The sequence below is a fragment of the Salmo salar genome, chromosome ssa25 (assembly GCF_905237065.1).
Source record: "Salmo salar chromosome ssa25, Ssal_v3.1, whole genome shotgun sequence".
NCBI classification, from domain to species: Eukaryota; Metazoa; Chordata; class Actinopteri; order Salmoniformes; family Salmonidae; genus Salmo; species Salmo salar.
The window spans coordinates 42,845,641-42,858,324 of record NC_059466.1 but is presented as its reverse complement, the minus strand read 5'-3'; the positions used below and the strand labels follow the sequence as shown (position 1 = coordinate 42,858,324).

Genomic DNA, 12,684 nt, shown 5'->3' with positions numbered 1-12,684 from the left:
ACACTTGCCATATTCAACGGGTGTTGAGCGCTTGTAAATTAATTATTCTGCGCTCTGGTACACTCAGACTAGAGTGCTCTGAAATCGTAGTAGATAGCCAGAGCGAATTTAAGAACGCACCCAAATGTCCATTGAGAACGCCCAACAACTATACCATTTTGCTAAGCTAAGAATGACGGGAATAAACAAGTCAATAAATGTTGGGTAGTTAGAAGGCCTATAGTTAATATACTGGAAAGTTTGATGTATAAGTAGCCAACTAACGTTAGGTAGCTAGCTAACATACCATTGTAATGATATTCTATATGGTTCGTAAAGACAGTAGCTAACAAATTGTCAGCCAACATAATATGTCAGGTAGCTAATTTGAAAAGTAACTACTTTATTACATTGATCAACATTTGTCAAAGCAATTTTTTATTTAACCTTTATCTAACTCGACAAGTCAGTTAAGAACAAATTCTTATTTACAATGAAGCCCTAGGAACAGTGGGTTAACTGCCTTGTTCAGGGGCAGAACGACAGATTTGTACCTTGTCAGCTCAGGGTTTCGATCTTGCATCCTTTCAGTTACTAGTCCAACGCTCTAACCACTAGGCTACCCACTGCCCCAATGAATTTGTATCCGCTCTCGTTGTACTTCGGCTGCATATTTTTCGCCATTTTCTTCAAATCTGAAAAAGGTATGAAGCCACGCCCATTTCCTGAAGAATTTCATTATAGGCCCTAAAGTACGGAAATAGTGTCCTCTGTGTGTATACTTCATATTTTGGCGAATTTAGTACAACATCGGGGAACTTTTGGCATAATAACTATATCCATAGTATGACCAATAAGCATACTATATACTCAATTCACATCACAAATAGTATGGTTATTGCAGTTAGTATGAGTATTCGAACACAGCTTTGGTCCCATGTTTCAGGAGCTGTAATAGAAGCTCCCAGAAATGTTCCATATGTTCCATATGCACAAAAAAGCTTATTTATCACAAATTGTGTGCACAAATTTGTTACATCCCTGTTAGTGAGTATTTCTCCTTCGCCAAGATAATCCATCCACCTGACAGGTGTGGCATATCAAGAAGCTGATTAAACAGCATGATCATTAAAAGGTGCACCATGATCAGGCGGACTGGGACATGTTCTGGTTAGCCTCAGAGAATAATATTGAGGTATACGCTAATTCGGTGAGTGAGTTTATAAGGAAGTGTATTGGAGATGTTGTACCTACTGAGACTATTAAAACCTATCCTAATCAGAAACCGTGGATAGATGGCGGCATTTGCGAAAAACTGAAAGCGCAAACCATCGCATTTAACCATGGAAAGGTGACTGGCAAAATGGCTGAATACAAACAGTGTAGTTATTCCCTACGCAAGGCAATCAAACAAGCGAAATGTCAGTATAGAGACAAAGTGGAATTGCAATTCAACGGCTCAGACTCGAGACGTATGTGGCAGGGTCTACAGACAATCACGGACTACAAAAGGAAAACCAGCCATGACACGGACACGGACGTCTTGCTTCCAGACAAACGAAACAATTTCTTTGCCCGCTTTGAGGATAATACAGCCCACTACCAACAACTATGGGCTCTCCTTCTCCATGGCTAAAGTGAGTAAGACATTTAAACGTGTAACCCTCATAAGGCTGCCGGCCCAGACGACATCCCTAGCCGCGTTCTCAGAGCATGTGCAGACCAGCTAGCTGGTGTGTTTACGGACATATTCAATCACTCCCTACCCCAGTCTGCTGTCCCCACATGCTTCAAGATTGCCACCGTTGTTCCTGTACTCAAGAAGACAAAAGTAACTGAAATAAATGACTATCGTCCCGTAGCACTCACTTCTGTCATCATGACGTGCTTTGAGAGACTAATCAAGGATCATATCACCTCCATCTTACCTGTCACCCTAGACCCACTTCAATTTGCTTACCGCCCCAATAGGTCCACAGACGATGCAACATTGCCCTATCCCATCTGGACAAGAGAAATACCTATGTAAGAATGCTGTTCATTGACTATAGCTCAGTATTTAACACCATAGTACCCTCCAAGCTCACCATTAAGCTTGAGGCCGTTGCTCTCAGCCCCTCCCTGTGCAATTGGGCCCTGAACTTCCTGACGGGCCACCCCCAGGTGGTGAAGGTAGGAAACAACACCTCCACTTCGCTGATCCTCAACACTGGGGCCCCACAAGGATGCATGCCCAACACCTTCCTGTACTCCCTGTTCACCCATGACTGAGTGGCCATGCACGCCTCCAACTCAATCATCAAGTTTGCAGACCACGCAACAGTAGTGGTCTTGCCAACAATGACGAGACAGGGAGGACGTGAGGGCACTAGGAGTGTGGTGTCAGGTAACAATCTCTCACTCAGCGTCAACAAAACAAAGGAGATGATCGTGGACTTCAGGAAACAGCAGAGGAAGCACCCCCCTATCCACATCGACAGGACAGTAGTGGAGAAGGTGGAAAGTTTGAAGTTCCTCGGCATACACAACATGGACAATCTGAAATGGTCCACCCACACAGACAGTGTGGTGAAGAAGGCTCAAAAGCACCTCTTCAACCTCAGGAGGCTGAAGAAATTTGGCTTGTCACCTAAAACCCTCACAAAATTTTACAGATGCACAATTGAGAGTATTCTGTTGGGCTGTATCACCGCCTGGTATGGCAACTGCACCGCCCACAACAGCAAAGGTTCTCCAGAGGGTGGTGCGGTCTGCACAACCCATCACCAGGGGCAAACTACCTGCCCTCCAGGACACCTAAAGCACACAATGTCACAGGAAGGCCAAAAAGATCTTAAAGGACAACAACCACCCGGGCCACTGCCTGTTCACCCCGCTACCATCCAGAAGGCGATGTCAGTACAGCTGCATCAAAGCTGGGAACGAGAGACTGAAAAACAGCTTCTATCTCAAGGCCATCAGACTGTTAAACAGCCATCACTAACACAGAGAGGTTGCTGCCTGCATACAGACTTGAAATCATTGGCTACTTTAATAAATGGATCACTAGTCACTTTAATAATGCCACTTCAATAATGTTTAGGTATCTTGCATCACTTATCTCATATCTATATACTGTATTTTATACCGTCTATTGCATCTTGCCTATGCCGCTCTGTCATTGCTCATCCATATATTTATGTATATATTCTTAATCCATTCCTTTACTTAGATGTGTGTGTATTAGGTAGTTGTTGTGGAATTGTCAGATTACATGTTAGATATTGCTGCACTGTCAGAACTAGAAGCGCAAGCATTTTGCTACACTCGCAATAACATCTGCTAACCATGTGCATGTGACCAATAACATTTGATTTGATTTGATTTGTGCTTGGGACAATAAAAGGCCACTCTAAAATGTGCAGTTTTGTCACACAGCACAATGCCACAGTTGTCTCAAGTTTTGAGGGAGCGTGCAATTGGGATGCTGAATGCAGGAATGTCCACCAGAGCTGTTGCCATAGAATTTAATGTTCATTTCACGTCCAAACGGCCTCACAACCGCAGACCACATGTAACCAAGCAAGCCCAAGACCACCACATCTTGCTTCTTCACCTGTGGGATTGTCTGAGATCAGCCACCTGGACAGATAATGAATCTGTGTTTTTGCACAACCAAAGAATTTCTGCACAAACTGTCACAAACCATCTCAGGGAAGCTCATCTGCGTGCTCGTTGCCCTCACCAGGGTATTTACCTGACTGCAGTTTGGCGTCGTAACCGACTTCAGTGGGCATCTTTGCTGACCACTGGCATGCTGGAGAAGTGTGCTCTTTACGGATGATTACCGGTTTCAACTGTACCGGGCAGTATGGAGTTGTTTGGGTGCCCCATGGTGGCGGTGGGGTAATGGTATGGGCAGGCATAAGCTACGGACAAGGAACACAATTGCATTTGCAATGCAATGGCAAATTGAATGCACAGCAATGCTGTGATGAGATCCTGTGGCCCGTTGTCATGCCATTCATCTACTGCCTTCACCTCATGTTTCAGCATGATAATGCTCGGCTCTATGTCTCAATATACTGACTGGTTTTCTGATCCATGCCCCTAACTTTTTTTTAAGGTATCTGTGACCAATAGATGCAAATCTGTATTCCCAGTCATGTGAAATTTATAGGGCCTAATTAATTTCCTTATATGAACTGTAACTCAGTAAAATAGTTTGAATTGTTGCATTTATATTTTTGTTCAGTGTATAATACTGTAACATATGTGACTTACTGTCATGCATATATTTTTTAACTATTGGTGGGTGGTGATGGGGATTTGTACCCACTATCCTGGCAATGCAAGAGCCATGCTCTAACAACTGAGCTGAGCTGGAGAAGGAGCTCTTCTCAGCTGATTTCTGGCCTGGTCCAGAAATGAAATAGTCCCTCCCTCCTAATCTCAGCAGCCAGGACAGCTGAGGCTGTCTCAAGAGACTATTCCCTCTAGATAAAGTCCCTCCCTCCTTTCTTGATGTTTGCAGATATGAAGGAGTCAGATGGGTGTAAGCAATATGACAAATGTTCTTCAGAGCAATGAAATGATTCTCATGCTCCGTACATGGTTATGTGACATCAGCTTCCCCTGTTTCTATCTCCTCTGTAATTTGCTGGGGCTTCTGAGTTCCTGATTGGATACAGTTGCTGTGCTGCCTACTCTTCGTTCATATACTATACTGTGTTTGGCTGTAAATTCCTCTGGCAGGCCAGTGGCATCCTCTAGCATCGTCTTATGAAAGGAGAATCTAATGGGAATTCCTTTCATATCTGAGGACCTATCAATCAAAGACAATGGGACCTGCCTAAGAGCATTCCAACAACTTTCCTACATTTGGAAATACATCCCAGTGACCCGTGTCTACTATTCTCATTCAACATTTTAATTTTTTTATTTTACCTTTATTTATACAGGTTTATTCTCATTGAGATAAATATCTCTTTTCCAAGCGAGACCTGGTCCAATAGCAGCAAGGGGAACAACGTTTCAGACAAACCAAATTACATACACTCACACAACATTAAACAAAACTAAAAACACACATACAGTACAACAAAAACATATTACATTTAAAAACACAAACATCTTGACTGAAAACAGCTGGCCTAAAAACAATTACACTCTTCTATAATATATACATCGATCAAGTGTTTGAACTCCGCCAACGAAACTAGATCATCACATTTTAAAATGTTCAAAAGAGAATTCCAGGACCACGATGCTAAGTAACTAAAACTATTTCTACGATGACCTGTTCTAATTTTTGGTATTGTTAGAAGCAAATCAGAATGGGACCATAATTGACACTTATTTACTGACCTAACTAAAAAAGAACAGAGATAAAATGGCATTTTACCCAATATGGCCTTATAAATCAGTGTATACCAGTGTTTAAGCCTACGCAAGGTCAATGACGACATCTCCTTCATGAGTTGTAGAGATAGATACTGTACATCCATATTTTGTAGCGCAAGAGCAGGGCACTCACATAAAGCCAAACTATACGCTTGATCGCCCTCCTTCATAAATATTAATGTTTTCTGGTCAACGTGACCATCTGTTAAACATGTGAGAGACGATCTCAAAACACCTGTGACCAAATCAACCCAATAGTAAAAAACCACATGTAATTTGTGGTTTCATCATTTACCTATGAGTTTATGACTGTGAGTTAACAATACATCAGTCCTTCTGATGGAACTTGCACCTACAGTGAGGGAAAAAAGTATTTGATCCCCTGATGATTTTGTACGTTTGTCCACTGACAAAGAAATAATCAGTCTATCATTTTAATGGTAGGTTTATTTGAACAGTGAGAGACAGAATAACAACAAAATATCCAGAAAAATGCATGTCAAAAATGTTATAAATTGATTTGCATTTTAATGAGGGAAATAAGTATTTGACCCCTCTGCAAAACATGACTTAGTACTTGCTGGCAAAACCCTTGTTGGCAATCACAGAGGTCAGACGTTTCTTGTAGTTGGCCACCAGGTTTGCACACATCTCAGGAGGGATTTTGTCCCACTCCTCTTTGCAGATCTTCTCCAAGTCATTAAGGTTTCGAGGCTGACGTTTGGCAACTCGAACCTTCAGCTCCCTCCACACATTTTCTATGGGATTAAGGTCTGGAGACTGGCTAGGCCACTCCAGGACCTTAATGTGCTTCTTCTTGAGCCACTGCTTTGTTGCCTTGGCCGTGTGTTTTGGGTCATTGTCATGCTGGAATACCCATGCACGACCCATTTTCAATGCGCTGGCTGAGGGAAGGAGGTTCTCACCCAAGATTTGACGGTACATGGCCCCGTCCATCGTCCCTTTGATGCGGTGAAGTTGTCCTGTCCCCTTAGCAGAAAAACACCCCCAAAGCATAATGTTTCCACCTCCATGTTTGACGGTGGGGATGGTGTTCTTGGGGTCATAGGCAGCATTCCTCCTCCTCCAAACACAGCGAGTTGAGTTGATGACTACTAGCTCCATTTTGGTCTCATCTGACCACAACACTTTCACCTAGTTGTCCTCTGAATCATTCAGATGTTCATTGGCAAACTTCAGACGGGCATGTATATGTGCTTTCTTGAGCAGGGGGACGTTGCGTGCGCTGCAGGATTTCAGTCCTTCACGGCGTAGTGTGTTACCAATTGTTTTCTTGGTGACTATGGTCCCAGCTGCCTTGAGACCATTGACAAGATCCTCCCGTGTAGTTCTGGGCTGATTCCTCACTGTTCTCATGATCATTGCAATTTATTCTGTCTCTCACTGTTCAAATAAACCTACCATTAAAATTATAGACTGATCATTTCTTTGTCAGTGGGCAAACGTACAAAATCTGCAGGGGATCAAATACTTTTTTCCCTCACTGTACATCAGAGTATGTTCGCAATCATCATGGTGAAGAACAAATATTGAAATAATTTATAAATAAATACATAAATAATAAATAATACATTGATTTTTCACTTATAAATCTGCCCCCCCCCCAAAAAAAATCTAGAAATCTCACTCCCAACTACAACGACACCAGCAGTTCGGGTTCCCCATCACCTTGACTATGGGCCATAAAATGTATTCTTATTCTTCTAATAAAAAAGCCTTTCAACCCATAAAACAGTACTTCAACAGACCTGCTTAGCAACCACTCCAGGGAGGGGGTGGGGAAAATGAAATCAGTGACAAACAAAGCTTTTCTTCCTATCTTTGCTCTAATTCTGATCTCAATTGTTTTAGACTGAGAACAAAAAGTAACACACAAGAATCAGTAGAATGATGGGAACTTATAAACAAGGGTGTAGTTTTCACAAAACCACAAATGCCTGTGAGTGGATGGTTATGAGAGAGGGCTGACAAGAGGGGGAGGAAAATTAGGGTTGCCAGCGTTCTTCTCATTTAAAGCTTTAACTCTTCTCCACAAAAAAAGCACTGGTGCAGTCTGGGTTGGGTCTGTCTTGCTCGCTGCTTACTGGTAGTGTTCTCTGTGTACATGGTACAGTGATACCCTGTACATTTTCACCCCACTTTGCGCACAAGGAGAGCCCATGTCTTTCCTATAGACATGATGAGCTTTGTGTATTCAAGGATTTGCCTTTTTCTGGTTGTCTCTGTGACTCAGGTTTTTTATGTGAAATGCCAGGACGGAAACAGTGGTAAGTACCTCACTGATTGTTTATATTAATGCTTAGTTAATTAAAGTTGATTGGTATAGCGTTAAGAGTGTGGGTGCTGGTTGCATGCTGAGTTGAACTTTTAACATGAGCTTGTTGGACTAGGACTTCTCTGGTGTTGAATTTTTACATTTATCTGTGAAGAGCTTAATTTGTTTCAAGTTGTTGGATATATTTAGTTATGGTAGTTCTGAAGTGTTCTGCTAATGAGAAAAAGAGTGTTGGACGTACAGATAACAATTTGTTTCTTTATTAAGATGGATCTGTTTTTGCCAAAGTTAATAGCAAGGCAATATGAAGTGCACCGTTACCTTGTTGGGGTTTTTCTTTTTATTACATTCTAATGGTTAGCAGCTGAGGACAGAGTGACGGCATGGAACACGCAAGATAGATTTATTTAAAGGATGATTGGGACAGACCTTAGCCGGTAGGCTGTCTGAGATTCGTTCCAACTTTGGAAAGGTTGAAAAGAGATGAGAGTAACTTTATAGAGTGGATTATCCTAAATGGGAAAATAAACTCTCAGTAAGATTCTGTAGTGTCCTGTATGAACATATGTTAGTGATTGCCAATGATGTTACATGTTACTCTAAGGTGTCAGAAGAAAGCTCTGTGAGAGAAAAGGAGTGCCTCAGGACTAACTTTATTCCTCACCTCTCTTGTTCACCAACAAGCAGATTTTTTCCCTCTGTATTCTACATCTGCCGAGACTATTTCAACACCACACGTCTTGGAGGGAACACAGCTTGCATTCTAATGCAGGGCAGATGTGAGGAGAGGAGACAAATAAAGGGCAAATGGTGTTGGATTCACTGAGTCATTAGAGCTCTCTACACTCTTAGAAAAAAGGGTTCCAAAAGGGTTCTTCGGCTGTCCTCATGGAGAACCATTTTTGGTTCCAGGTAGAACTATTTTGGGTTCCGTGTTGAATCCTCTGTGCAAATGGTTCTAAATGGAACTCAAAAGGGAACCAAAAGAGTTCTACCGGGAACCAATAGGGTTGTACAAAGGGTTCTCCTATGGGGACAGCCAAGGAACCCTTTTAGGTTCTAGATAGCACCTTTTTTTCTAAGAGTGTATAGGTAGCCTATACAGACTAGGTGGCCAACACTTAAAACCCAGAGCTGAAACACTTGAGTGTTATTGTTTTAGTGATGTCGTGTCTTCTTTCAGTGATTTTTTTTTAAATATTATGATGTCATGGAATGTTATTTTATGTATGATGTCATGAGGGCAAAATACATAAAGCAGGCTACTGAAAGTACCTCTGTGGCCCTTGAGTGGCCCCTGATTTCAGTGTGCTGTCAAGTCAATCTTTTTGACTTGTAGCTAAATGCTCGATTGGAGTTTGTTTCCCCCTTGTGGTGGAATGAACAGGTACTTTAAAAAGCCTCTCACATCTGAGCATGTATGAAGCGTAATGATGTTCAACATGTCTGCACATTTTATGTTGAGTTAATTACCATTATGACAATACTGTTACAATAGAGGCATATCTTCCAGTAAAACATGGGACTACTTTAGGTATTATAAGAATATATGTTCATCTACCAAGCCTGACAAGAGGAGGACCTAAACCTAATATTCTCGAAAGACGACATATTTTATGTAGGGCCCCTGATCTAATGCCTCTTCAAAATGGACGACTGGTGACGACTCCTCCTCAGAGGAAAGTTATGTTCCTTACATTCTATTGGATTTCAGAGTACTTGTCCCACTAGTCGTTTCCCTGTCTGGTCTCTGCTCAGGGTGGAGGCCAAGGTTTCCACATTTGTCCACATGAAACGAGGCACAGAGAACTTGAACTCATGTTCCCACAGAACATTAATGATGCCAACCCAGGGAGAAGAACATTCTAATTCAATCCTGTCAAAGCAGCGGAAAAGTTCTCAAATTCTTGCAACTACGTGAAAAACGAGTCAACTCTGCTTTTGAGGAATGTTTTAGGGTATGGCTATCATTGAATGGTTATGTTGAGTTAAGTATGGAGTACAGTTGAGGTTTTAGCCACTTTATGTCATTGTGAGTAGAAAGGCCATCCTATTTTTCCAAAGCGTTTATTAGTCCTTAGAATAGCAGCAACAAATCCCTGTATTTAGAACTTTGTCATTTCAAGAACCCATCAAACTTGGTTGAATCAGAATGAGACTTTCGATTTGCAGTTAGATTGAAATGTTCTGAAAAGTGAAGTATGTAATGTGGTGGCAGAGACCAGCTGCTGAATAGGCTGACGTGCTGCTGACTAAAACTCTAGAGACATCCAATGATTCAATATGTTATTTTGCACATTCGAAAAAGCTATTTTTGAAAAGTGTAAATGCATTGTAGAATTATATTCCAAGATTTGTTTTCAGCATAGTAATCATATATCGCCCTCTATGCCCTCATCTATAATAAGCAGTGTAACTGGGTTTAATTGAGATTTTTATATGGAAAATGGCGACTTAAAATGGAGTGTGGTTGAATGTTGATTAAAGTGAGGAATTGCAAACAGACATTCTGTCTCAGAGAAGTTGGAACACAACAGTAATATTTATCTGTTCTAGAAAATAGAGACTGTAACCATGAAGAAGAAAAGATTGTGGAGGGTATTAAAGATATTTTTTCAAAACTGGTTAGATTTCTGATTAGGGAGAGTTTCTAGATGAATCTTTGAAGACTGGAAACATGTTTAGAGCAAATGTTTGAAATCCTTTTTTTTTTACAGTTTTGGAAGTTGGAAGTTGGAAGTTTGCTTGCTCAATGGTCTCAAATTCTTCATAGACTTGCGGATGACAAACGAGAGGTCTAAGCTTGGCACACACACATACAAGTTGTAACAAGCAAGTTTGTGAACATAGGGAAATTGCATGGGGGGGGGTGTATGATGTCATTTCAGAGGATTTGTTTTTGGACGGAAGCTGTTGAGATCAGTAAGAAATGGCACTTCTGTAGCCAAAGTTTTTGTCCAACATCAACCTTTAAAGTAATTGTCCAATGTTTCCAGATTTCCATGAAAAATGACCAATAATTAATTATAATCTGAATTAAATAGTTTTCCTTCCCAAAAATGTTAATTAAGTATGTTAAAAAGCAGCTTGTTGGAATGGTGTGGGCATACCGCAACAACAGAAGTGTAGACTGCAGATTGGCCAGCTGATCCTCCTCAGGACATCATCCTCTTTGAGGAAACAACACGCAAAAGCATTTTTTTTGTTGCAATTTCTGCATTGGACAGAAACATGAGTATAGCATAATGTGATGAAATGCAGGAAGTTAGGAGTTCCACCCCCCACAAAAAAAATCCCCAAATAATATATTTGTAAGTGGAAGGTTGGCGGACCTTTAATTTATCCTCCCACTTATACTGTGTGTTCAAAATACCCTTCCATGCACCCCTCATAATACTCTTCCATGTACCCCTCATAATACCCCTCCATGTACCCCACCACATACCTCTCAATGTACCCCTCATAATACCCCTCATAATACCCTTCCATGTACCCCACCATATACCCCTCCATATACCCCTCATAATACCCCTCCATATACCCCTCCAAATACCCCTCATAATACCCCTCCATGTACCCCTCATAATACCCCTCCATATACCCCTCATAATACCCTTCCATGAATCCCTCATAATAACCCTCCATATACCCCTCATAATACCCCTCCATATACCCCTCATAATACCCCTCCATGTACCCCTCATAATACCCCTCCATGCACCCCACCATATACCCCTCCATGCACCCCTCATAATACCCTTCCATCTACCCCACCATACACCCCTTCACATACCCCCATAATACCCTTCCATTTACCCCTTATAATATCCCTCAAAATACTCCTCCATGTACCCTTTATAATACCCCTCCATGAATCACTCATAATACCCCTCAATATACCCCTCATAATACCCCTCCATGAATCCCTCATAATACCCCTCCATATACCCCTCATAATACCCTTCCATGAATCCCTCATAATACCCCTCCATATACCCCTCCATATACCCCTCATAATACCCCTCCATATACCCCTCATAATACCCCTCCATATACCCCTCATAATACCCCTCCATGTACCCATCATAATACCCTTCCATGTATCCCTCATAATACCCTTCCATGTACCCCTCCATGTACCCCTCATAATACCCCTCCATATGTAACAGTATTGCTTCTGTCCCTCTCCTCACCCCTACCTGGGCTCGAACCAGGGACCCTCTGCACACATCGACAACAGCCACCCTCGAAGCATCTACCATCGCGCCACAAAAGCCGTGGCCCTTGCAGAGCAAGGGGGACAACTACTTCAAGGTCTCAGAGCGAGTGACGTCACTGATTGAAACGCTATTAGCGCGCACCACCGCTAATTAGCTAGCCATTTCACATCGGTTACACATACACCCCTCATAATACCCCTCCACATACCCCTCATAATACCCCCCCATATACCCTCATAATACACCTCCATATACCCCCCCCAAAAAAATCCATACACCCCTCATAATACCATCATAATACCACTTCATGTACCCCTCATAATTCCCCTCCATATACCCCTCATAATACCCCTCCATGTACCCTTCATAATACCCCTCCATGTACCCCTCAAAAAACCTCATAATACCTCTCCATATACCCCTCATAGTACCCTCTCATTATACCCCTCCAAATACTCCACATAATACCCCTCCATATACCCCTAATAATACCCCTCCAAATACTCCTCATAATACCCCTCAAGAGAGGCTAAATAAGTGACGTCAAACTGTGTAGAAATGCGTTATAAAATGGCAGAAACATTTCTCGGGGAGGCCACCCAGGACCCCCCGTCGACTGTTCGTTCCCCCCAATATCTAAACCACAATTTCGCCTTTGGAACATGAAGATAAATCTGGCAATGGATCTCTGTTCCAAGTAACTAAAAGCAGTGGTTCGTGCCCAGCAGTGGACCAGTGAGAATCCATGCAAAACATGTTAGTGTGTGAACACTCCCCCTCCCAACGGGCAAACTGACACGCATGTAA

The 12,684-nt window shown here is 42.0% G+C and overlaps 1 protein-coding gene across 1 annotated transcript in view; it reads left to right on the top strand.

Moving 5' to 3' along the window:
* The first annotated feature begins 7,334 nt into the window (after positions 1-7,334).
* Positions 7,335-12,684, top strand: part of LOC106586824 (collagen alpha-2(V) chain) — a 65,540-nt gene continuing 60,190 nt past the window's right edge. Inside the window, exon 1 of the mRNA XM_014174522.2 lies at positions 7,335-7,649. Coding sequence (XP_014029997.1) covers positions 7,559-7,649 — 91 coding nt within the window. The 5' untranslated portion in view covers positions 7,335-7,558. The remainder of the gene's footprint in view (positions 7,650-12,684) is intronic.